The sequence below is a fragment of the Aulonocara sp. 'chitande type north' Nkhata Bay genome, linkage group LG7 (assembly GCF_057382095.1).
Source record: "Aulonocara sp. 'chitande type north' Nkhata Bay isolate Kocher_YH1m ecotype deep benthic linkage group LG7, A_spYH_male_GT1.1, whole genome shotgun sequence".
NCBI lineage: Eukaryota > Metazoa > Chordata > Actinopteri > Cichliformes > Cichlidae > Aulonocara > Aulonocara sp. 'chitande type north' Nkhata Bay.
In genome coordinates, this window is record NC_141350.1 from 5,786,083 (window position 1) to 5,808,577 (window position 22,495).

Below are 22,495 nucleotides of genomic sequence, written 5' to 3' on the forward strand. Positions count from 1 at the left end.
TCACCTATGAATGACAAAAAGACAGATCAGGTTAAGATTTATATTTTGCTATAACAGTTGCCATAACATTAAATGATTTAGGATCATCATTTTCTGCTTTCCTTTTGAGACAAGTAGCTGTAGGGTCATTCCATGAATGATAATAGCCTGGCTACTCTGCAGTATTCTGCATATTGTGATGGGCGAGCTTCTGCAGCTCTCTTAATCTATAATTTACAGGTAGAGGTAGAGTGAATCAGATTAAAACGCGTAGATTTTATGCTAAAAAGGCACTGGTATTCAGCATAAGCAGCAAATGCTTTTTCAATAGAGGTGATGAGAACTATAAAGTCTTTATCACAGTATTTCTGTCCTTGGTGAGGTCTTTGTTAGGACTTTTATCAGATGCAGCCCACAGTACCTTCGCTCAGTAAGAAAAAATGTTTACCTAAAGTTTTCACATCACATGAAACTTTTGTTTCCCAGTAGAGTTTTGTTTGTGTCATCCAGTGTTTCCAGGCAAATCATGGGCAAGTGTCTAAATTTGGCTGGTGCACGCTTTTCTTATAGTCTCAAGGGCACTTGCTTGCAATATAATGTGAGGAGAGATTCTGCAAGATGCAAAGGGCATTTTGTAAAATTTCAAGCTGCTGTGGAATGAAAAGAATGGTTCAACTCACCCTCTTGGGCAGTGATGGGCCGTAGCTTCACTTCAAAATCTGGGACAGACTCTCCCTCTGGGATTTGGGGGGATTTTTGTACCTGGTTGAAGGACTCCACCACAGCGGAGGTCTTACATTGAACCCCAGAGTGCTCTAAAGGTGAGTCAAGTACATCCACAGTAAGACTATCAGAATATTGTACAAACAGGCAACCTAAGTGCACAATTGTTTCTTTTTCCTTTTTTTGAAAGGAGAAGAGAAAAAAGAACGGAGGCCTGACTAAGTGCTGAGAAGTCTGCAGTAGGTAATAAACTTTATTTTTGCGCTCTACATTAGGGGATTTGACATGGTTGTTGAAGCTAATCATTGATGTTAGTTAATTATGCTGCTTTTGCTTATAGCAAAGACAGCTCTTTTAGATAGTCCTTCCTTGCCTGTCTCATAATACCAAAGATTTAGCGCTAAGAATGCCAGAATGAAGGAGGATCTCCTTGCATGCAAGATCCCTACCCTCTGCGCTCCTTGCCAAGCCCTGAGCCACCTTAGGATACTTGGTGGAGCTCATGGAGGAGGTGAAGGTGGACGAGCTGCAGGAAGAGGTCATCTGCCTCTCTCACATGTGCTGTTCTGTGTGCTCTGCTTTGACCCCGGAGGTCTGGAGGAGCTCTGATAGTATGATGATAGTGATGTAAAGGTGAGGTGAACTGCACCTGGCTTTAAGTAGACACCAATAGAGATGTGAAAGTATAGTTTTGCAAATGGCAGATATTGGGCTCCCACTTCCGTGGGGTTAGGTGCAACATCATTTAACTCTAGTGGATAAGAGGGGACAAAGGCACATCCTTTCCAACTGATACAGTGATACAGCTAATATCCTATATTGTGACTTAATAGGACAAGCGGAAGAACCGCTAGCCCTGTGCTCATGCTTATATACCTGAATGTGTTTAGGTCTATATAAAAGTGTGCCGGTTGCATTTAACACACTCTTCCTGTGGTGATTGGGTGTGTGTTCCCAAAAGCATGCAAGATTGTAACTCACTTCCCTTCCTCTGCTCATTCCCTGTCCTTTTCTTGCTTTGTCATCCCCCTTTCAGCAGCGACTACAATAGGCCTTTGCCTTTTCCAGTCTCACACCAAGATCCAATTAAAAGGTAATCCACACACCTGCTGTGTGAGATAAAGCATTGTGTTTGTATCACTGATGAACTGTGCTCCTTCTTTCTTACTTTGAATTTGGATTTCTCCCTCATGCCCAGCCCTAATTTCTTTTCACATGTGTAGCTGTGTATCTACTTCTTTGTGTGGACATAATGAATACACACTATGAGAAGCTGAAGGAACAATACTGGATATATAAAACCTCCGTGAAAGTATGAGCAAATGTCAAGCTCCGTATACTGTTACCTACTAGATAGGATTTTTTTTTTAACAAAAGAAAAGAACCGAACATGCATTTCACTACACGTGAGCATGTTTACATGTGAGCTAGTGTACAAATCCAACCTTTTTTCCTCACCCTGGGGTTTTGCATGTAAATTTGACTTTAAAAGCCAATGAAATGAGCAATTAACCTCAATATGAGTGATAAAAAATGTAAATCCAAGAAGTTTATGTAAGTTTTGCCTCCTGCAGCAAATAACTACACATTGAGAGCTAATTAGCGCTGTAAGCTTTGATACCTGCCATAGAGAGTCGTTTTTAAGCAGCCCCAGCAAACTCTTTGATGGTATAACTCTACAGTCTAACCGAGTAGCAAGTGACTGCAAGCTACAAAGTGCTGAACAGGTTGCTGTCTCACTGCAAGTGGAACACAAGAACGTCTTTTCTCCCTGCTTACTTCTCTGCCTCTTTGTTCAGTGTCCTTGATCTCTCTCTCTCTCTCTCTCAGCAGCCAGCATAGCAAATTGCAAAAGGATTTTTATTCCCCCCTTGGCTCGATTATTTCAGAAAAAAACAAGACACACAGCCAACCAAACTTACTTGTTAAAAAGCTTTTAGTTTTTCATAGATTTAGTCTGTGCCCAAGGTTTCTGGTTATACTGCTTCCAGCCCAAATGTCTCCTCTTATGATGTTCTTAATCCACACAATGCTCCACGCTCTGTGGGATCCTGCCAGTTTGGTCTCCACATTTTTCTCGAGTCTTTTTTGGTGAATGAGCCATGATAGGGCACTCAGCTTGAACCCCTGCTGTGTCCTGTCTCTGGACAAATAAGGCTGTGATCTGTTCTGGGTTATGATTGCTGAGGCTACACTCAGCAGGGCCATAATGCTAATATTTCCCACAGGTCACTTTGTTTGATGGTACTCTGTGGGCTATTGCAGGCATTAATGTTCTCCAAAGAGCTTGTGCTGACAGAGAGTTTCTAGCAGCCTCCATTTCTGATGAACATTTTCCTTTCTGCTTGGGTGTCAGAGGTCTCAGTATATCATTACAAGTGGAAAATGTATGTACATCTAGCAATGATACATCCATTAACCAATACATTATCATCCTCTGCTCTCAGACCTTGCGTGTCCTTGTGTGCTCTTCAGGATGTTAAAAAGCTTGGTTATACCATGTGCCGAGAGCTGCAGTGTGTCTATCACTCCAACACAGGATAAACGGCTAAACTATAGACTGTAATAATATAATACAATATAAAATAATATAATGAAGAGAAACGGTACAGCACCCCCATCCCCCCTTCTTTTTTCCAACTGGGGCAATGCCTGTGGCATTTAACAGAGGAAAAAGAAGAAGTCTGTATGAATTCCACTGAGGTCACACCCTTGATGTTTTTCTGCAAATTTGCAAAAAGAAAGAAAATCACACTTTACAGTTTTCAAGAAGATAACGTATGGGTAAAAAAATTTATTTGTCGATTCCAGTATGGCAGATAAGGAAAACTACTGATAGAAATAATAATATCTGAACACATCATTACATTAATAAAAACTTTAAAATGTCATATGCATGTTTTTTCTTTTTTCCCTTTATTTTTACTTTTTCCTCTTCATTGTATGTCCTGTTCTTCTCTGTCTAGTTCCTAAAAAACAGATACTGAGCAAAGGCCCATTTACAGCTCATTGATTTTACCAGGTACCACTTTTGTCTTCAGAACGAAATCATTCTTTGCAGCATAGATTCAAAAAGTTGCTAAAATTTTAGTCTATAATGAGATGCTAACACCTCACAGTTGATGCAGATTTTTCTGTTTCACATCAATGATGCAAACTGTCCCTTTCAACCAAATCCCAAACATGCTCTATTGAACTGAGATGTGGTTGCTGTGGAGGCCATCTGAGTAAAGCGAACTTACTGTCATGCTCAGAGAAGCAGTTTGAGTTTGATTTGATTTTTGTGGAATGGTGCGTTCAGAGACAGAGACCAGTCAGTCACTTGAAAGTTTCTCTTTTTGGAGGAGTTAAAGTTCAGCAGGTCATCTTGATCATGTCTACATCGCTAAATGCATTTAGTTGCTACCATATAATTAGCTATTGTGGATACACTGTGTTTTTGGGACATTTTTTACATTTTCATGCTAATTTTGCTATTGCTATAAAGGATCTGAAAAAAAAATCACTGCTGATGATTACTTAATTAAAAAGTAGTTTAGAAAGTAGCACATGAAAAAGTGAGGGGATTGCACAATGAGATGAGAGTAACTCAAAAGAGAAAAAAAAAAGCAAATGTGAAAATATTGCTACAAAAGTTAAAGAAAGTTGGAAGAAAATTAGAAGTCCAGAAAGCAGTGGGAGTCTGGAGAGTCTAACAGAGACGAGAATATTTAAATATCCAAACCAGTCCAAAAGGCAGCAGGTGGGCACAGATAGCGTTGGTGCAGTGTGAGTTCAGGGTAAAAAAGAACTCGTCTGTTGTGAAAACAGAAGCGCTTTAAAGGAGCACTGGTGGGAAGGCATTGGTGAAAAAACAGAGCCGATTTCAGCTAAATGATCCAGTCTTGATGAAGATGAGATGATGAGATGATTCTGATGACTGAAAGATGATGACTAAGTTAACTGAGAAAATGTTCTTTAGTTGCAGTCCTGCTCATATTGGCTGAAAGTTGAAGAGTGAGTTTAAAAAAAAACAAGAATGGTGGTATGAGAAATAAGGTGAGAAAGTTTGTTGTCGAGATGATCTTACTTCTGTAAAACTGGCGGCCTCCTCCTGCTCATCTGTTTCAGTGATCTTTTATTATTGAATGGATTTGCATTGATTGCTCTACACAACAAGACCTTGATTTCACATCTATATTGATTCTACACTACATCCGTACCTATGGCCAGTTTAGATTCTGTAATTAAACTATGAAAGGTAGTTGGAGGAAACCACATAGGTGCAGGGAGAGCATGTAAACTCAGTAAACTCCACACAGAAAGACGCCAGCTAACGAGGGGATTTGAACTCAGATCATCTCTGCTGTGAGACAACAGTAACAACCATGGCACCATGTAGTGGTCATGCATCAATGCATCAATTCATCCACCCAGTTTTGCATTCCTAGTGATGCCCCCCACCCCCCATCTTCTTTTCTGCTTAATTTATCAGAAGCACAAGATCCTTAAAGTCCACCTGATTTTTCATTGGATTCCCTCTAAGGATGCTCTGTGCTTTTTATCCTGCCTGGCTAATTTCTTTTTTTCGTCCTATGTTTTTGCTTTTTGAAGGCATCTCCCTTTTGTTTTCACTTCCTTTGCCTCTTATGAAATAAATCCAGGGAGGTGGACTGGTCTGAGTGGTCGGCAGAGTAGATCTTCCTCTCATCTCTAGAGACGGGGCCCGCTAAGACCTCAGACATCTGCTTCACTGATGATAGTTACTGACTTCAATTTTCTGAGAATGAATCTTTAGAGATTTTGTCTTCCTGCTAGATAGGAAAAAAACAGTAAAAAGTGCTTCTTGTAAAACTGCTAAAAACAAAACATGACCTCAGGAAGAACACACTGAGAATATGAGACCATTCTTATTTAATTGTAAAATTTAATATTGTTGCAAGACCAACACTTTAGATTTCTTATGTTATGACTAAACTACATAAGCTACAGATAATCATTTATGTCCAAAATATATTCTTTTTTTTTTTACATTTCTGAGGAAGGTATAAACTCAAGCCACTTTCAAACTTATGACAGTTCTTCCTCTCTATCTGGCAGATGATCAGTGTGTCGAGGTTTGCAGAAATAGCACCCAAACACAGGACTCACAGACAGGCAAGAACAAACTAAAACCAACCTTTATTTGGCAGGAAACCAAATTACATAACACAAAGTCTGCAAATAGAAGCATAAACCACACTGTGGCTGAAGAGGAGACTGAAACTACATGTACACAAGATGTAATTTGGGATCACAAACCATAATCCCCTGGAAACACCTGGAGTAAAAAGACACAGCTGAAGTTTACTTGGAAAATGACAGGAAGGAAGTAAAAATGGACACAAGACACAAAAGACCAGCAGATATCAAAATAAAACAGGAAGTAAGACACAATTAAACAAGGGAATCACTAACTGAAAGGAAACTAACTGAAAACAAACTCCACAAAATCTTCAGTAACCAAAAACTAACAAGAACTGAAGACTCAACATACAAAGCAATATAGAGATCAACTTAATATAGATCAACTTTGGGTGCTAACAAAGAATAAAGAACTCATGAAGAACACAAACACAGATGGTCAAACGACCTTTGAGCTCACAAAAAACTAAAACAACCGGGTCAGAGACCAAGGGACCATGACATGTTGGACGGAGACATTTGGATGCACCTTTGAAGAGCTGTGTTTGTTTTGTTTACTGACTCATGCAAGAAAATGACAGGAGTCAAAAATAAAGCACAAACTATAAATGGATTAGTTTTACAAGAAGACTACCACACAGACACTTCATAATGTGACAGATGCTGGAATTAGAGTTGCATTTAAAAAGATATATACAAATGAATAAAACTATAGCTATGTTGAGCATGTAGACTCACTAGAAAACGTGACACAAACCATTCCCACTTTACAGAGCTATCCTTTTGAACCAGGCTTGAACACAAATTTTGCTGTAGATTCATGTTTGTTTGTGGCTTTGCAAACGTGTGTTCCCTGTCTATGGCTCCATATCTCTACTGGTGTGTTTATTCAAAGATCATAATAATGCCAGAGAGTATGTTCTTTCAAAACAGAAGTTGTGTCTTGGCAAATGACGCAAGCCTATTTTTACACTCAGCGAAGACGGATGCGATTTCTGCCTTCTGCATCAAGCTTCGTATTTGCGCCCATCTGTGTTAGCTAGTTAACCTTCGGGTGCAGTGGAGTTGCACTGGTGTGTTTGGCATTAGAATGGGGTGCAGAGCAACAACTAGATCGGCCAAAATTATATTGAAAACTTGCAGAGATATACAGTGATTCACATTTGTGAATGGCACAGTTTGGCTCATGATTGTCTTTCAGGCGAAGTTTGCTGCTTAAAACTCCTACCTGTGAGTTTTAGGAGCAGGGAAACTATACAGTGTCTGTGCTGAAATTTACTTTAATGATTTTATGCAATGTCAGAAGTTAAATTTTGGAACTGTTTCTTGTTTAATGGGTTTTAAACAAGCTCATCCTTGAAGCTTGGTATAATACAGAAATATTTTATTGCAAATTTTGACTGCTTGTCATGGAAATGCTCTTTGAGGTACAGCGGGGAGCACTTAAGTGTGATTGTTTGGTTTTGAGAGAAAGAGATAGAATGAAGGAGAGGCAGACATAGAGAGCCCTATTGGCATTATTTCCCTCTAATCCTCTTTGTGCTACACCTGGCTGGCATATTAATGATGGCGAAATGACCTAGATTTCTTTCTAAGCACATTCATACTCAAAAACACAAAAACAGGATGATTCAGTTGGTTGAATTTTATTTTGTGTGATTTTTCTGTCAGCACTGAATTCCTGGAAAGCACCAAGATACACATTCACTCTTGATAAAAGATGGACTCTAAGACTAAGAAAGTCACTCCGGTTTCAGCTGTCGGAGCTTCTTCAGTGACTACATAATGAAAGAAGTTGGTACTTTTAAAAAGAAGCTACGATATTCAGCACATCAAAGATCACATTGATGATGTCCTTTGATATTGCGTGCCCTCTCCTCAGATAAACCGTTCACGACTAAGAGCACTGAAGAATTCACACTTTGATACATTCACCGCTAACGTAACACTGACAGCAGAGCTATTTTTACAGTTTCTGTATTTAGATTCTTCACTTGTTCACATGGGATTGTAGCTTGCTCTTTAATTCACTGCAGCAGTGCTCCACAACTGACAAAAATCTTTGTGGAAAGATAGAGGGTGGACTTGTGTGGGCGTTTAGGTCTATTTAACTTTTTGCAGAAGCAATCAGAGAGAACACTGCTGTTGCCGCTTAATATGGCAACAGCTCTATCTATGTGAAGGCCCCTCTGAGCCGCACATCTCTGGAGACAACTCATTTGGAGACAACGGTATTTGGATGGCTGCAGAAGACAGCTGCAGAGTGCTTGCGTCCATCTTCTGTGCAGCGACTCGATGTAAAAATTAAAGTCGAGTTTTAAATGACAACTTTTCCATTATTTTGCATTTATATTCTGAGGGCACACATCTGTTTCTGTGCATCTGTTGTAAAGGAAGATTCAATATTTATCAAAATGATATAAATAAGTGAATAATCAAAGCTGAACTGAAATATAGAAAACAAATTTTCACTCAAATATTTTGCTCAAAGGATTTTGATCTCCTGTTTCCTCCTCATCCTTTCACTTGACCTCTCCTCATACCCTGTTTCCTCTTTTACTCATCTATAAACATGGAAGAATGTTATTCCCTCCACCTCCCTCTCTGGAAATAAATTCAATAGGACACAGAGGAGCAGAAAGAAATGCCAATCCGCACCTGTTTTGGGGGGGAAGAAGCTGAGGCACAGAGGGCAGCCAGAACTGATCCGGAGGGATGCAGGAGGCAAAACCTGTTAATCCCTGTGACATTTTAGCTTAGACCTCTCATCAAAGCCTGTGGGCTGCTGTGCTGCCCAGGAAAAAACGAAGGTTGGACGACAACAAGGCGGGGTGTTTGTGAGAGACTGAAGGAGATGAAGGTTGAAGGACGGGTGGACAGACAGGCAGGCAGGCCGACAGATGTGCAGAGACAGTCAAAGATAGACAAGCAGATGTTGGGTGAGTGCGAAGAAAGAAATTCCTAAAAAGCTGCAGTTCCTGGTTTAGTAGAATTGCTGATTAAAACTATGGCACCCTTGACAAAGAGGCTGGTTTCTCCTCATTTGCTCGTCTGTGTCACGTTTTCTTTGTTCAAATTGCAAACATCATCATATTCTGAGATAATGCCCTCTGCATACCAAGCTCCTGGTGATGTTGTACCCTGTGGTTCAGTTTTCTCTAACTTCAGTGCTAAATTAGTGCCTCACAGCCTACTGGGCCTTGACTCTTCCCCATGGGCATGGTTTCTGCAATACCGTACAAAACAGCAGCATACCTACCTCTATCTGTCCCCACCTTGAACATACCCTCTCTGTCCATATCATTGCACTGCACACCAGCTCATCTGCCTCCAGGATTCATGGAGATCCCTGCAGGGTGGGACTGGGTGCCAAATGTTCCTGCAGAAGTAAAATCACTGCAAGTTAAATTCAAAACAGAAATCACAAACGTGAAACCTGACCGACTGCATGTTTCAGATCATTTTAAACCGTTTACTAAGCCAGTCTACACCTTCTTCTTTGTGTTAGTCGTCACTAAATGAAGCTACATGTGCTGTGTGACAATTTGTTCACTTGTAATATGTGTTAAAAAAGTGAAGGTCCCTTGCTGCTCATTGGATGCTTGCCTGATCTTGGATGAAAAAGAAAGAACGGAAGAACAGACAAACAGGGGATTATAGCACAAAAGAGACCGGTTTTTACTTCAAGCCTCACAAAAATGAGTCAGATGATCAAATGTAATGAAGAATGTCCCTCAGAAGGCCTATGATAATCTCCTGCATCCAAATGGGAAAAGGAAAAAAAGGAAGCACAGGAAACTACTTGATTACATACTTCGGGTGACTTTCAAACCCCGTGTGTGCGCGTGATGAAATACCTTCAATGTTCACTGCAACAGTCCAAGCAAGGTGAACGCTGTGAAGTTTTTGTTTCGGCGTGAATGATGTCTGACTGGGGTCATTCACTCATTTCAATACAGCCCAGGTGAATACCTAAACATTTCATTTACGCTCAGTGTTTGCTCTGAAGATTACATTATTAATCCACAGAGACAGGGGATTATGGTTTGTGATCCAACTGATTCAGAAGGGACAGTCAGGACAAACTAAATTGAGGTCATAATATGATAGGACAGATTTTGTGTCCTTTGATCTCTATCTAGATTCATAATGGCATCAGCGTCTTACTATAGCTGCAGCTGTTTGACTGGAACTACATCTTGCTGGGAATAAACAACATGTTTAATGTATTTTGTCATTCAAAAGGGCGACTTGTTCTCTAGAGGTTTATGCGAGGCTCCTTTTATTTCATATATCACATGTGTACACGCCTTGTTCTTTCACACCCACAGATATTGTCACTTAGACATCTTCTGCAGGCTGTGTGGGTGTGAGCAGACCGACAGCTCCCCCAACCTTTTCTTTGATACCACCTGCCAGACTGAGATGGTTTTATACCTTTTTATCATTCCCACCATCCCAGTGCCAAGCTAACTCAACATGGTATGTACCGTAGGAAATAATCACTATTGCAGAAGAAGCTACTTTTAGCTGCTGCCTTATGCACAAGGGTTTGCCACAGCAGGTAGCTCCACATATTTGATTTGCCAGATTTATTTATTTTTTTTTACATCCTTTCTGATACAACCCCCAAGGGATTTGTGTCTACTTCCACAGATGAACTGGTTGATAGGTATATGTGTAACTCACTACACTATAGAGCCACTAAATAATGAACACAGCATTGTGTTTAAGTCTAGCAGTGGATCCAAAAAGACAGCAAGATGCTTCGTTTTCAGTTTGGTTTAGTTTCCAGAAAGAGTTTTGTTATTGCAGTTTAGATTTTCTTTTCTTTTATGAGTTATAGTTTTGATTTAATGGATGTTTTCATTTTTATTTGTTTAAAAAAACCCCACAAGAGCAGTATTTAAAAATTTCTGAGGTATTAAAAGACAAAAACATCTTTCTGAAGGCAGCTGAGTCCCAGCCACCAGTACGTATACACACCAAAGCCTCCTCCTCTGCCAGTTGTGTTGACCAAACTGACAAAGCCCAAAACTATAGAACGGGGGTGTCAAAGGTAAGGGTCTAGAATCGGCCCAGCAAAGACTCCAATCTGATCCACTGGAAAGCTGAAAAATGTGAAGGAGGACATAAATATTTGGACGTTTAACGTTTCATTTCCTGCTGATAAAGATCCCGTGGCCATTCAGGCTAAACCGAAGGAATTAAGTAACAGATAAACAATTAAATGGCAAACATGTTCCTGTTTTTCACCACCTACAGAAATTTTGGTTTAAAAAAAAACCATTTTGTGTGAATTAACATAAACTTATACAGTGGGGCAAAAAAGTATTTAGTCAGCCACCGATTGTGCAAGTTCCCCCACTTAAAATGATGACAGAGGTCAGTAATTTGCACCAGAGGTACACTTCAACTGTGAGAGACAGAATGTGAAAAAAAAATCCATGAATCCACATGGTAGGATTTGTAAAGAATTTATTCGTAAATTAGGGTGGAAAATAAGTATTTGGTCACCTCAAACAAGGAAAATCTCTGGCTCTCACAGACCTGTAACGTCTTCTGTAAGACGCTTTTCTGTCCCCCACTCGTTACCTGTATGAATGGCACCTGTTTGAACTCATCATCTGTATAAAAGACACCTGTCCACAGCCTCAAACAGTCAGACTCCAAACTCCGCCATGGCCAAGACCAAAGAGCTTTCGAAGGACACCAGGAAAAGTATTGTAGACCTGCACCAGACTGGGAAGAGTGAATCTACAATAGGCAAGCAGCTTGGTGTGAAAAAATCAACTGTGGGAGCAATCATCAGAAAATGGAAGACATACAAGACCACTGATAATCTCCCTCGATCTGGGGCTCCACGCAAGATCTCATCCCGTGGGGTCAAAATGATCATGAGAACGGTGAGCAAAGATCCCAGAACCACACGGGGGGACCTGGTGAACGACCTGCAGAGAGCTGGGACCAAAGTAACAAAGGTCACCATCTGTAACACACTACAACGGCAGGGAATCAAATCCCGCAGTGCCAGACGTGTTCCGCTGCTGAAGCCAGTGCATGTCCAGGCCCGTCTGAAGTTTGCCAGAGAGCACATGGATGATACAGCAGAGGATTGGGAGAATGTCATGTGGTCAGATGAAACCAAAGTAGAACTTTTTGGTATAAACTCAACTCGTGGTGTTTGGAGGAAGAAGAATACTGAGTTGCATCCCAAGAACACCATACCTACTGTGAAGCATGGGGGTGGAAACATCATGCTATGGGGCTGTTTTTCTGCCAAGGGGACAGGACGACTGATCCGTGTTAAGGACAGAATGAATGGGGCCATGTATCGTGAGATTTTGAGCCAAAACCTCCTTCCATCAGTGAGAACTTTGAAGATGAAACGAGGCTGGGTCTTCCAACATGACAATGATCCAAAACACACCGCCCGGGCAACAAAGGAGTGGCTCCGTAAGAAGCATTTGAAAGTCCTGGAGTGGCCTAGCCAGTCTCCAGACCTCAACCCCATAGAAAATCTGTGGCGGGAGTTGAAAGTCCGTGTTGCTCGGCGACAGCCCCAAAACATCACTGCTCTCGAGAAGATCTGCATGGAGGAATGGGCCAAAATACCAGCTACTGTGTGTGCAAACCTGGTAAAGACCTATAGTAAACGTTTGACCTCTGTTATTGCCAACAAAGGTTATGTTACAAAGTATTGAGTTGTATTTTTGTTATTGACCAAATACTTATTTTCCACCCTGATTTACGAATAAATTCTTTACAAATCCTACCATGTGGATTCATGGATTTTTTTTTTTTTTCACATTCTGTCTCTCACAGTTGAAGTGTACCTCTGGTGCAAATTACTGACCTCTGTCATCATTTTAGGTGGGGGAACTTGCACAATCGGTGGCTGACTAAATACTTTTTTGCCCCACTGTATTTTATAAATACAGAGAGTCTGGGCGTCGAGCTACCAGAACTTTTCTGTAATTTTACACACTTATCATCCAGAAAAACGGAAACATGCTGTTGAAGTTGCACTTCTGTTTCTTATTTTAAAACACTTAAGGGACGTAATGTGTAGTTAAACATCTTTATGCTGACATAAAGGGGAAATGTACTCATTTGCCCACTTAAGAACAGTGTGGGCTGTATGTGCCCCACGGTGTAAAATTAGCTTTGACTGCTATAGAATTCTTCTTCTTTTTTGTGCACATTTTCCTTTCATACTGACTTTTTAAGTACACGTAATGGTTTTTGTTTTGAACTATTTTTTAGCTTAACTGCAAAAATATTCCTGTTTCCAATTAGTTTATTGTGAAAACATTTAAAAAACTTTGTATTTTTCTTTACTTACCCTTTTATTTCATTTCAGGATTTTGTTTTTAGTTCACTTTAGGTTTCTCCAGAGTGGCTTTGTGTGTAACTGTTTAGATTTAGTTAAGTTTTTATTAGTTTCAGGTTTAGTTTGAGTCTTTTTAAATGTTACCATATGGAGGGTATTTGTCAGAGGGAAGATTTAGGGAAATCACAATATGCATTACAATGCAAACACAACAGTTTTTAAGGGCAGTCAACTCCAGACAGCCTAATAAATGTACACCAAAGCCTCCCTGGAGCAGGTTATGCTGACAAATTCTACCACGATGATTAAAACTTGAAATTTGAATTCATTGGGCGGGGCCTGCTGTAATAAAAGAACCTCTGAGCACTTTTATTAAGAAAATCTGTAGCTAAACTATTAAATACGACACACAAAAGTATGCACTATGGACTCATAAGATATAAATAATTAGCAGCCCCTCACAGCAACAACAAGTCATGAAACTTTTTCACACATATGCAATCGTTTCTTTTATTTTTATTTCTTAAATTAGTGTTGCGTTCATTATAGTTTCTTTTTATCGTTGACCACTGGGGGGCAGTCAAGCGTGCGTCATGACTGGTCTACAGGGTGTCGCCACACAGCTCACACACAAAGGCTGTCTAGAGAATTTGTAAAGATGGCTCACAAGGTTTCCAACCTCGTAATGACATGACTGAAGTATTTAGTAATTTTCTCACTTCCGCTTCAAGTATTAGGCTTACGATGAATGTTTTAAATCGTAATTCCGACCAAATCATTTTTCTTTGAAACAACTGGGACGTTGTTTCAATTTAGTTTGGCAAACAAATGAAATTTATCTCCAGTCGAGGAATTAAAATGTGTGCTTTAATCAGAAAAAACGTGCAATGAGTGTTACTGAAACTAATTGATTTAGAAATACATTTTTGAAGGAATTAACAAACCCAACACCAAAATTAGAATAAAATGTGATTTTCCTCCCCTTTTCGGTGTACAGTGGTTTAATTAATCTTCCAAAGGCCATTTGTGCGGTTTCATTTGGCGAGTTATTTCTACATTTCCTGAAAAGCGACTAATCATTGCTCATCTAATTAACATGGGTCCTTGAATTCTGGGGGGGATATGGTAAAACAGGAACGGTGAACAAGTTTCAGGATGGTCGTTCAGCTATTGGATGCTGGATCGTGTGAGTGCCAAGCAACGGCGAAGGCAAACAAGTAGACCCGCCTCCTCTGAGCCCATGGCGTATTTGTAATTGGACAACGGACTTGTCATTCCTCGTCCTCTCAGGTTAGGTTGCTCTGCACCGTAAGATGCTCAATTGATGGGCGTACTGAGCTGTGCAGGGACTGGAGATACCCTCCTTCATTGTAGCAAAACAAAACCATGTTCTCTCCCGGTTATTCCTCAGCTTGTTGCTGGGCTCTCCGCGACACCCTTCCTGGACCTCAGCTGGTTTTTATTTATTTATTTTTTTTACTCCCAGTGCTCGTTGACACGCAGGTCTGATGATGCTGTTGCGGCGTTTTAATGGGAAAAACAGCTCATGAGAGAAAAAACAACACAAGGTAGTGCATCCCAGCAGTGCCACGTATTGTGCTTATTTGTTTAATCCTGGTGAAGTGCTCGCTCGCTTGTGGTCTTTCTTGTGTTAATTGTGCAGTCGGACAGTGCTGCTAGCCTACTTTGGGAGAATGAGGTAAAAAAAAAAAAATGCACCTGCCGTGAAGACAACGGAGAAACCAGAGCACATGGGCATCTCTTCCCCGGACCTCAAATTATTGCACAGTCGCTTTTGAGTAACCCACCTTTGTTACGCCGCCATGGAGCAGTTTTTTATCTGCATCTCGTAATATTTACTCGTCGCTGGGCTTTAAACCCACCCGAGTACGAGGATGACAGCTGATCGCCCCTCCTCTCCCCGGACTTCAATAAAAACGCGCTCCAGCTGAACGCGCTGCCATCGATTGGAAGCCAGGCTCTCTGTGTGCGCTGTGTTTAACAATAGATGGAGCGCGGAGGGTTGTGACATTTGGCCGATTGCCACCCTGACCTTTCCCCCCTTCCTAGTCCAGTTACCTCGAGGTTTCTCTGGCAGTAGCCCGCGTTTCACTGACGGCCACTTCACTTCATTTGTGCTCGGCGGTAAAAAGATTAAATGACCCACCTGCAGAAATGCTAAGTGCGACCACATCTCCTCTCGGAAACTACACTTCTCCTATTACTCTTTGATACTTTGCGCTAAAGCCGTGGTCGGGGATGATCCTCGAGTAGCCGATAAAACCGTCGTGGTGTCAGCATGGGCTTGAGCTTTAGGGGATTTGCGTAGATTATCGTCGGACTGCTATTTTATTCCCACGGTCGCAGAACTCAGCGGCTTTTGATCCGCAGTCCCTTTTTCCTCCGCTTCCTCTCGGACGCCTGTAAAACTCCAGCAGGGAAGCCTGAACCCGCGGTTTTCGTGTAGGGGAGGGGAGACAACGGACTGCATTCATAAACGATGACTGCCACGGAGGTGTTTGCTACCAGATCTGAGGATACAACGAGTTTGGCGCTGCTGGCACCCCGTGGATGTGGGAGGACGAGACGCGCATTGGGGCTGTAGTTAACACTCGCAGGGATGCCGTCGCTGTAACTGGGAGAGGTAGTCCTTCAGCAGAGGCGCGAACAGCCCAGAAACACAACACAGCAGCGCCCGAACAGTCAGCAGCCTTCTGGACTCGTTTTAACCATCTACCGGGCGCCTACCGGAGGATGTTTCAGCGAGGATGCTGCGCTTCCCCGTGAAGAAGATCCGGAAGCAGTTCAAGCTCCTGCTGCTGCTGGTACTGCTCACCTCGGCGGTTTGGTTCACTTACCTGCACATCAACCAGGGCAAGACTATCAAACTACACTTCAACTACGGAAAAGGTAGATTTTTTAAGAGAAACCTGTCTGTTCGTTTCATGCAAGTTTTCTAAGAGGAGTACCGGAAACAAACATTTAACAATCATTTTATGAAAACTGTTTTAATCATTAACTAAAGTAACACTGCTATAAAGTTAACACCTAGAATAGCGAGCTCCTGTAGGATGGGTAGGAAAAGTAAGATTTTAATGCCATACAGTCTCTAAACAGTCACATAGTTGTAGCTCAGATGTTTTCATGAAACAAACGCTCTTCTGGCTTTGACACATTGCTCTCCTTTGTTTGCTGTGATCGGTAGAACCTGATCTACTACAACAAGTAACACTCTCACAGAGAGAGTGAGAATAGAATAGAATAGAATTAGAATTCAACTTTATTGTCATTGCACATGCACAGGTGCAGGGCAACGAAATGCAGTTTGCATCCATCCAGAAGTGCTTTAGTGATAGAGCATGTCTTATAAATTAGCCAGAGCTTTTTTTTCTTTCTCTAGGCTAAGAAAAAAGCACCTGTTTATGTGTCCTGGTCCAAAGTCAGGCCCTCACCTTCAACATCAATAATCAAAGTGGTGCTTGTGAAGGTGGCTTCAGAGGTCACAGCAACGCCTGAAAAATATTAGAAGGTGGGCAGTGCAGCGAGAGGCACATTTCCACCTGCTGCTGTTGTGCTTCTTATTACCAAGGCTTGATTGCGTTTATCCACAGTGCACAGCAGTAGCGGCTGGCTGTAACAGTAGATGATGCTGAGCATTACAGGAATGGCTGATGATAAAAAGTACTGGAACTAATACACCACTGGCGAGCCTACTTCAGATTTAACGCTGGGTGCTGGTGTGCCTGTATCTCTTGCAGCTGTCTGTGTAAAGTGATATGCAATAATTATGATGTCCTTGAAACTGTGGGCACCGTCCGTGCACATGCACACATGGCTGATTGACATACAAGGATCATTCCATTGTGTCTGATCTCAGTGCTGGGGTTTCCCCAGTGACAGACCAGATATAGTTTATGATCATGAGAATCCTGAATCATATGGAGGGCTGGAGACTGCCAATATCATTTATTTACTGCTGCTAAGTTAGTTGTAAAGTTGCGTCAGGGCTTTGAGTGTAAATGCCCAGCAAAGTATTCCTACACTGACTCTTTTATGAAGCAAATATTATTGTACTCTGCAGGTATACTGCAGATCACTCAAGGAATAAAAAAAATGCATATTAAACTGCTGTTTTCACAAAGAATCAGAATCAGAAACTTTATTGTCATTGTCATGAGAACAACGAAATTAAGAATGGTCCCCGATCATTGCATCATCCCTAGCAATATCAAAATATAAATAAAACAATAAAATTCAATAAATAAAATAGATAGAATACTTAAAATACTAATAAGATATAACAGTAAAACATTCACATACATTCCCACACACATGCTTCAGACCGTGCATAGATTAACACAAGAGTGGCGTGATGGACATTTTTTTGTAGTATTCAGATGTGTTATTGCAGTTGGATAACAGCTGTGTTTGAGTCTATTAGTCCTTGCTCTGATTGCCCTGTACCGTCTGCCTGAGGGCAACAGTTCGAACAGGGAGTGGCCAGGATGTGAGGTGTCTTTTATGATGTTTTGGGCCTTTTTAAAACAGTGGGTGTTGTGTAGAACTTCCAGTGTGGGGAGAGGGCAGCCAGTGATCTTTTGGGCGGTGTTAATGATCCCTTGGAGTGCTTTCCTCTGAGCCCCTGTGCAGCTAGTGTACCAGATGCATATGCAGTAAGTTAGAACACTCTCAATGGTGGCTCTGTAGAAGGACACCAGCAGTTTCTGTGTGATGTTATTCCTCCTGAGAATTCTCAGGAAGTACAGTCTCTGTTGGGCCTTTTTCAGCAGCTCGGAGGTGTTCACACTCCAGGAAAGGTTCTCCTCTATATTGACTCCCAGGAAGCGGAAGCTTGCCACCCTTTCTACACAGTCTCCATTTATGATTAGTGGTTGGATCTCTGCCTTTTTCCTTCTGAAGTCTATTATGAGTTCTTTGGTTTTTGAAGTGTTGAGGAGGAGGTTATTGGCCTTACACCATGACGTCAGCTGCTCCACCTCGTCTCTGTACGTAGACTCGTCTCCCTTGGAAATGAGCCCCACCACTGTGGTGTCATCTGCAAATTTCACAAAGATGTTGCTGTGGTGGCGAGGAGTGCAGTCGTGTGTGTAGAGAGAGTAGAGCAGTGGACTGAGCACACAGCCCTGGGGTGAGCCAGTGCTGTGTGGTTACATTTATTGAAAATATTCACACTCGTGGTTTTGTATCCATAACCTGTGTTCACATATATGGAAGCTCTTCACTACCTGTGATTTATTTATTTATTTTTGCTATTGCTGCATGTCGTTCCCGATTTTGCATTAATTAGCCCAAGAGCATGACAGTTCCTTTCATTGAGTGAAATCACGGACCTCAGCACACACAGATATTTTCAATATACTTATGCTCGTCTTTTTAAGGGTTCCTTTAATAAACTGCCTTTGTGACGTGTCTGCTGCGGCTGTCTGGTGAGGAAGGAAGCTGTTATGCTTGCAGTGCCGATCTATGTGTCTAATTGACTGTCTTCCTTTTTAGTAGGCATCTGAGCAGGTCAACTTACTTAACCTCTTATGAATAACATGTCCCTTCTCGTACTAAGGGTTTCTAAGTGAGATGTAGCCATTACTGGAAATGGGGCTCTATGAAGTGTGTAAATATTCATATTGGGCTGCCAGTTTTTTTTCTTTTTTTCCCACACAATCTTCAATTGATTCTTAGCAGTGAGGTGGGGCAGGTAGAAATAATGTAATTTCATTTTTGGCCTGATTACGACATTATTTCGATATGAAGTGACACTGGTAAATTTCCATTCTGGTCGTCTGTATTTTGGAGGAAATTAGATTTATCTTGACCCAATCTTCTCCTTCTTTTTTTTTTCTTGTTCGTTCTTCATCATCCACTAGATGAAGTGTTACTGCCGTATGACCAGCAGGGCTTTGAGAAACAGAAGCATGAAGAGCCCAGCGGAGGCCATTCCAGCTTAATTGTGACTAATGTTGTGAGAAGCTGTATCACCATAGTTTCTCAAAAAAGCAGAAAAGTGAGAATCCAGTTTGAACATGGAAACAGAACGGATGAACTCTGTCTGATGAGAGTCTTTGTGTTGCAGAGAAAGAAAAGTGCTCTCAGTGGGTGCTGGTGGCCTTGAGCAAGATTCTGTTTTGGTTTTACCCAGCGACTTACCTTTTGCGTGGCATAAGTAAACCAAATTATTCGAACGTTTGGATATTTTATCTGAGCTGTTTTTCACTGGTCTGCTTGGAGTGAGATGTATTGTCACTTGTGGAAAAGCGTTGTTCTCGTGCTGAAGGCAGGAGGTCGGACATGTGACGCCCACCTGCTCACTGGGAATTCACTGGGGTATTAACTGTGCTATTCACACATGGGCGCAGGACCTTGCGCAGGAGTGCTGGCATGTTAAAGATCAGCTCAGGTTCAATCTGACCGCATCTGCATTAGAAGTGTCATTAGGCCTCTTTGGTTCAGGGTTGTCGTCATTCAGAGCACTAAGTCAGCCACAACCGTGCTAAATTATTATATCACTAAATTATTAAATACAGGATGGATCTGTGTGATAGACCAGCGGCAACAGGGCGATGGGCAGTCCACTTAGGTTTTTTGTGATTTTTAAAGCTTGTAAGGTGGAAGCATGAAGTGAGCTATTGATTCTGTCACTATAAGCACATAGGACATGTAGCTTGTGAAGTGAGGGATAAAACATGAGTAGACTCTTTGTAGCATTTTTCTGACCCTTTGGACTCTATTTGAAAAAGGAACTGTTGGCCAAGAGGTTTTTTCTCATATCCCATTAGTAGTAGGGAATCTACAAACCCAACAATCTTTATTTTCTATCTTTATAATAAGATGATTGACTATGATATACTGAATAGACCAGTCAAAGAAATATAATTTTATTTTATTGAGACATTTGTAAATATATGAGCGTTACTTAGGGCATTTAATTGTATTTTCTTGAAAGCCATGCTAGCTGTTGCACCTATGATTATGACGAAAGCCAAAAGGTATAATTAAATAGTTTTATGACGGCACACTGGCCAGACTGGCCTTTATTTAATCTGAATTTTAATGAAGATGTGTTTTGGCAGGTAAATCAGCAGTGCATATTAGATGAGTGCCACATTTACCTAGCCACCCAGTCGTACAGCAGCCCCCCCTGTTTTCCAGCTTCAACAGGTCCACTGGAATGGGCGAGAAGGCAAAGGGGGAAAGCTTGCTGCTGCATACAGCCCTCTATTGATTAACTGCGATTACACACGCGGCGGTTCATGCATGTGCATACACGCAGCCACCCCTCATATAAACACAGATGTGGTGCCTGTGTTTGTCGAACGGCACATAATCCAAACATACCTTTCCTTGCATCACCGTGGATAAAGAGGAAGTCGAAGAGGAGGAAATCTCAGGATTTTCAACAGCTTGACTGCTTGGTTGCCCATGGAGACAACATATGGGAAAGGCGCATGTGGTGCTTGGCGCTTACTTTATGAAGACAAGTGCATTCATAGGTTTCCAGGAAGCATGAATCTATTAAATATCTAGATGGAATTTGAAATTAAAACAGACGCATCTTATAGATGCGTTGTCATAAAAATGTAATAAATCTTGAGGGGGGAAAAAACTAACCAAGTCACATACATAATCACATTCAAGCATTCAGATGTAGTTGCAGTTGGACATAAAGTTTGATTTAGCTTGTTGTTGTTGTATCTCGGCAGCGGCAGGCTCAGGTTGGCTTGCTGTCATGGTAACCATGCCCTCCGGTGTCACTTTTCCTAATTTTAGCTCTTGAGGTTCTTATGGTTGGTCACTCTTGCACCAAACTGGTAACAGACACTGCTTTTACATGAAGGCCTGAAATTACCGAATACAAAAAAATAAAGAAGTGACTAGATAAAAATATATCCAATTAAAACAACATTAAAGTAAACATAGGCATTTATCAGTAATTTAAAATGTAAATGGTCCTTTGGAACAGTATTATTTGAAACTGTAGTGGGGTTTCACTTCTCTGTACAAGATTCTGACTGAATGCTGTCGTCTCTGTTGAGAGCCTCGGCTCAATCAAGCAGTAGTCGACACCTTAACACAAAAGGAATGACAGCGTCTTCATTTGTATAATGAGGTAAAATATGTAAATGTAAAAAAATTAATAAGTTAATAAATGTATTTGCACTCTATAGAGACTTTGTGATCTATCAGGATTTAAAATCTTAAACACATAGATAGCAGTTTTTTATTCATCATTTATTCATGTAGTGGTGAATATAATAATATATCTTCCTTTTCAGCTTTCTAAATAATGCAGTTATCCACAGTGCCCACTTGCACTTTGATAGTTGTTGGTAAAGAAGCAAACAAACAGAGATATACACCCTCTGCTTAGTAAAAAGCAGTTATGGAACTTTTTATAGTTTTATATCTTAGGTGTATTTTTTTTTTTTTTAATTTAGTCGAGCCCAGCGAGAGCGCAGTGTGCAGGTCTGCATCAGGTGAATGGTTTGAGCATGTTGAAGTGAGGGACAGGTGTGAACCCAGCTGGGTAGTTGGGATTTTAGAGATTACTTTGGTATCTTGTTTCTTTGCGAAAGAGCTCGGGCACTTTTCATCAAAGTAAAATCTGAAAGCACTGAGTTATGAAATTGCAGCCGGACTACTGTTGCAATTTATATTCTTGCAGTCCCAGATAGAACTGTTTCTGAAGGTATACAAGCACATAATTCAATTTCCAGGTGGACGTTTGCTGTGATCTGAAAATTGAAAATGGAATCTCAAAATGTTCCTGCCTCTGTTCACCGTTATTGAGAGATAATTAAATGTAACAATTAACATTATGCATGAAACTGTCATTTAATTTGACATCTTATTCCATTTGAGTCATAAAAGTATACCCGTGTGGCATCTGTTAGATTGCGTCTTGGGAGCTGGGGTAACTGCCACAGGCTCAACCATGAATCTGCCCCACAGCTTATTTGTCCAACCCAGTAAATCTCTCTTTCTTTGGCTTATTCCGCAGCCAGGATAAACTGTTTCTGTAACAGCTCAGACTGCATCCTCGATGTGCTTCGGACGCGGTGAGATCTGCCTGTTAAAGGTGGAGACAAGAGAAGGATTAAGGGAGGGAAATGATACCCTACACCTTTGATGCGTTCAGTACATGAATTTGATTACATTTCCTTTTGCACACACAGTCAGAATTTGTGTATTTCCTCAGTAACACTTTTGGCTTCCTCTTGCAATTCATTTCGCATTTTCTTTCTAATGCTAAAGCAATTGCACAGTGCTGCTGGACAGAATGTA

The 22,495-nt window shown here is 41.1% G+C and overlaps 1 protein-coding gene across 1 annotated transcript in view; it reads left to right on the forward strand.

The window, feature by feature from the left end:
• Positions 1-14,532: 14,532 nt before the first annotated feature.
• Positions 14,533-22,495, forward strand: part of b4galnt4a (beta-1,4-N-acetyl-galactosaminyl transferase 4a) — a 155,326-nt gene continuing 147,363 nt past the window's right edge. Inside the window, exon 1 of the mRNA XM_086298183.1 lies at positions 14,533-16,108. Within this exon, the coding sequence (XP_086154309.1) occupies positions 15,967-16,108 (142 nt within the window). The 5' untranslated portion in view covers positions 14,533-15,966. The remainder of the gene's footprint in view (positions 16,109-22,495) is intronic.